The sequence below is a fragment of the Sesamum indicum genome, linkage group LG11 (genome assembly GCF_000512975.1).
Source record: "Sesamum indicum cultivar Zhongzhi No. 13 linkage group LG11, S_indicum_v1.0, whole genome shotgun sequence".
NCBI lineage: Eukaryota > Viridiplantae > Streptophyta > Magnoliopsida > Lamiales > Pedaliaceae > Sesamum > Sesamum indicum.
The window spans coordinates 10,179,461-10,181,724 of record NC_026155.1 but is presented as its reverse complement, the minus strand read 5'-3'; the positions used below and the strand labels follow the sequence as shown (position 1 = coordinate 10,181,724).

General features: G+C 33.2%; 1 protein-coding gene across 1 annotated transcript; it reads right to left on the bottom strand.

Annotated features, from left to right (window-relative positions):
• On the bottom strand, positions 1,220 to 2,060 carry LOC105173877 (defensin-like protein 1). Its single transcript, XM_011095779.2, has 2 exons — positions 1,925 to 2,060; positions 1,220 to 1,581 (listed from the first exon to the last, which is right to left on the bottom strand). Exons 1-2 carry the CDS (start codon positions 1,995 to 1,997, stop codon positions 1,424 to 1,426), a joined length of 231 nt encoding a protein of 76 aa, XP_011094081.1. The 5' UTR covers positions 1,998 to 2,060; the 3' UTR covers positions 1,220 to 1,423.

The following is a 2,264-nucleotide window of genomic DNA, read 5'->3' as shown; positions in this document are numbered from 1 at the left end:
CATGTCATCCTCATGTGATATACGAATTGTGCAAAATACTCCTCTATGAAAAATGCAAAGGACTAATTTATTTTTTTTTACAAAGAGATCATTTGCTCATTTCATATATTGTAAGGAGTAATTTGCATTTAACCCTTTTCAATTTTGACGCCCGAGCTGCAGCTATACTAGTTGGAAATTGCCTGTGACATATCCCGAAATGCAATAGCCTGCTGTAGAGCTCGTTTATGAAAATCCAGTCGATGGTCGTATTCCCAAAAGCATAACTCCACATATTCACGAAAATCATCGCTGTTCTTTTAGCATGCATTGCAGGCACACACACTGGAGCACAAATCAATCCAAATTCTGTTTTTTTTTTTTTTATTTATTACATATATATATTGTTGTTTCATTTTATATTTCACTCTACATCTAAAGTACACATACATGTCAGTTGGTTGTCCTCATTTTTCCTAATCTTGGGTTTTTGTATAGTAATGCGAAGAGTTAAATACAATTTTCATGTTTAAAGTACATTCACAGTTGCCAACAATTGCCATTAATTTTAGTTAATTAAAACTTGTGTGCGTTATTCTCCGATTAAATAATAATTATTAGTAATCGGGTACGTGCAGTCTATGCCTGTATGAAATATAAAAAACATTTATATTTGTTATAATAATATATTTATGAAAAAAATTATGAATTAAAATCAGTGTATTTTCAAGAATTATTAAGTTTTTAACTTTATATATTACTGACCATAATCATGAATGAGATGCAAAAAGGATGAAGTTTCAAAAGATTTGAATCATCATCACAAAAGTAAATATATCTTAATGATCATAGGAAGATGTTAACCAATAATTATTAAATAAGTATTTAGTTGATAGATTTCACTATAAAATATGTAAATTAAATTTATAGTTACTTTCATGTTGATTAGAAAAAGGCTTATATATATATATATATTTTTGATCTTGTAATTTTTGACACTTTGGTGCTTTTATCCTTTATCATTTTAGAGTTGCAAAATAATCCTATAACTTTTTGATAGTTTGCAATTTTGGTCCTCTCGTTGTCGAACTTTACAATTGAGAAATACCAAAAAGTTATAGGAATATTTTGCAATACTAGAAATATAAAAGATAAAAATACCAAAATTACATATTCGACCAAAAATATATTTAAACCTTAAAAAAATATAGTTACTTTCGTATAGATGAAACCAACAAAATACTAAATTCAGATTTTATTTAGGTTGTCGCACAAAGCAGGTAGCAACACTACAAGAACACAAATAACTAAACAACTTAGTTTAGCCACAACATGGTCGAACTAACTGAACAAGCAACCATAACTTATTGAAACAACCAGCTAGCTAGTCTTTATTAATGTGTGGAATCACCGGACGTCGTACGTATATATAATTGGTTCAGGTTCAACATTTAAAGTAGCAAAGGCAGGCGAAGCCCAAGCCCCTCCTATGACAAGCTCCGTGTTGAGCCCTCTCCCAGTTCCTGCACTGCCTGTCACAGTTGCCGCTGTTCAGGCATACCCCCGACCACGTTTTGCTCATTCTCTGGCAAATTTTGGCTTCTGCAATAATAAACAAGAGCTGACTTTTAATCACGACATATACCAATAAAAAATGGGAACATGACGAACGCATATATATGGATCGATCTTGTTACCACTTTATAACGTGTAATCATGTACAATACGTTGTGATTTAGATGGACGGTCTATAAAGTACAGAGTACGTTAAGACGTTAGCAAATATACTGATCATTTTTCCCCTTTTGGGAAGTTTTAGCCTAGCTATGCATGCGCGCAATGCTACACCTAAAGAAGGGCATGTGTTCGTAAGTGCATAGTTAGCGACATACACACACATATTAGAGAGCAAGCGAGCATAGAGAGAGAGAAGAAAGAAACAGACCATTTGATGCTAAGAGGAGAAAGCAGAAGAAGAGAGCAAAGAAAATGGTGGAGCTAACTTGAAACTTAGCCATATTCGCTTAGTGTACTATATGTTTGAATGAATGTTGTTGTGAAAAGGGGTTGGTATTTATAGCAGTGGATCCATCCCTTACGTACGAAGAAGACTCCAGAGCTGAAGTACGTGTGATAGCATTGAAAAATGGTACTAATTTATTATACGATCTGCAGATAAGGGTTTGAATTGAAGTATAGTATAGTGATGATCAAAGCAAAGGCATTTGACTAAAACTTGTCATGCCTAAGATTGACGCACCCCATGCACCAGCATTTATGAGCTT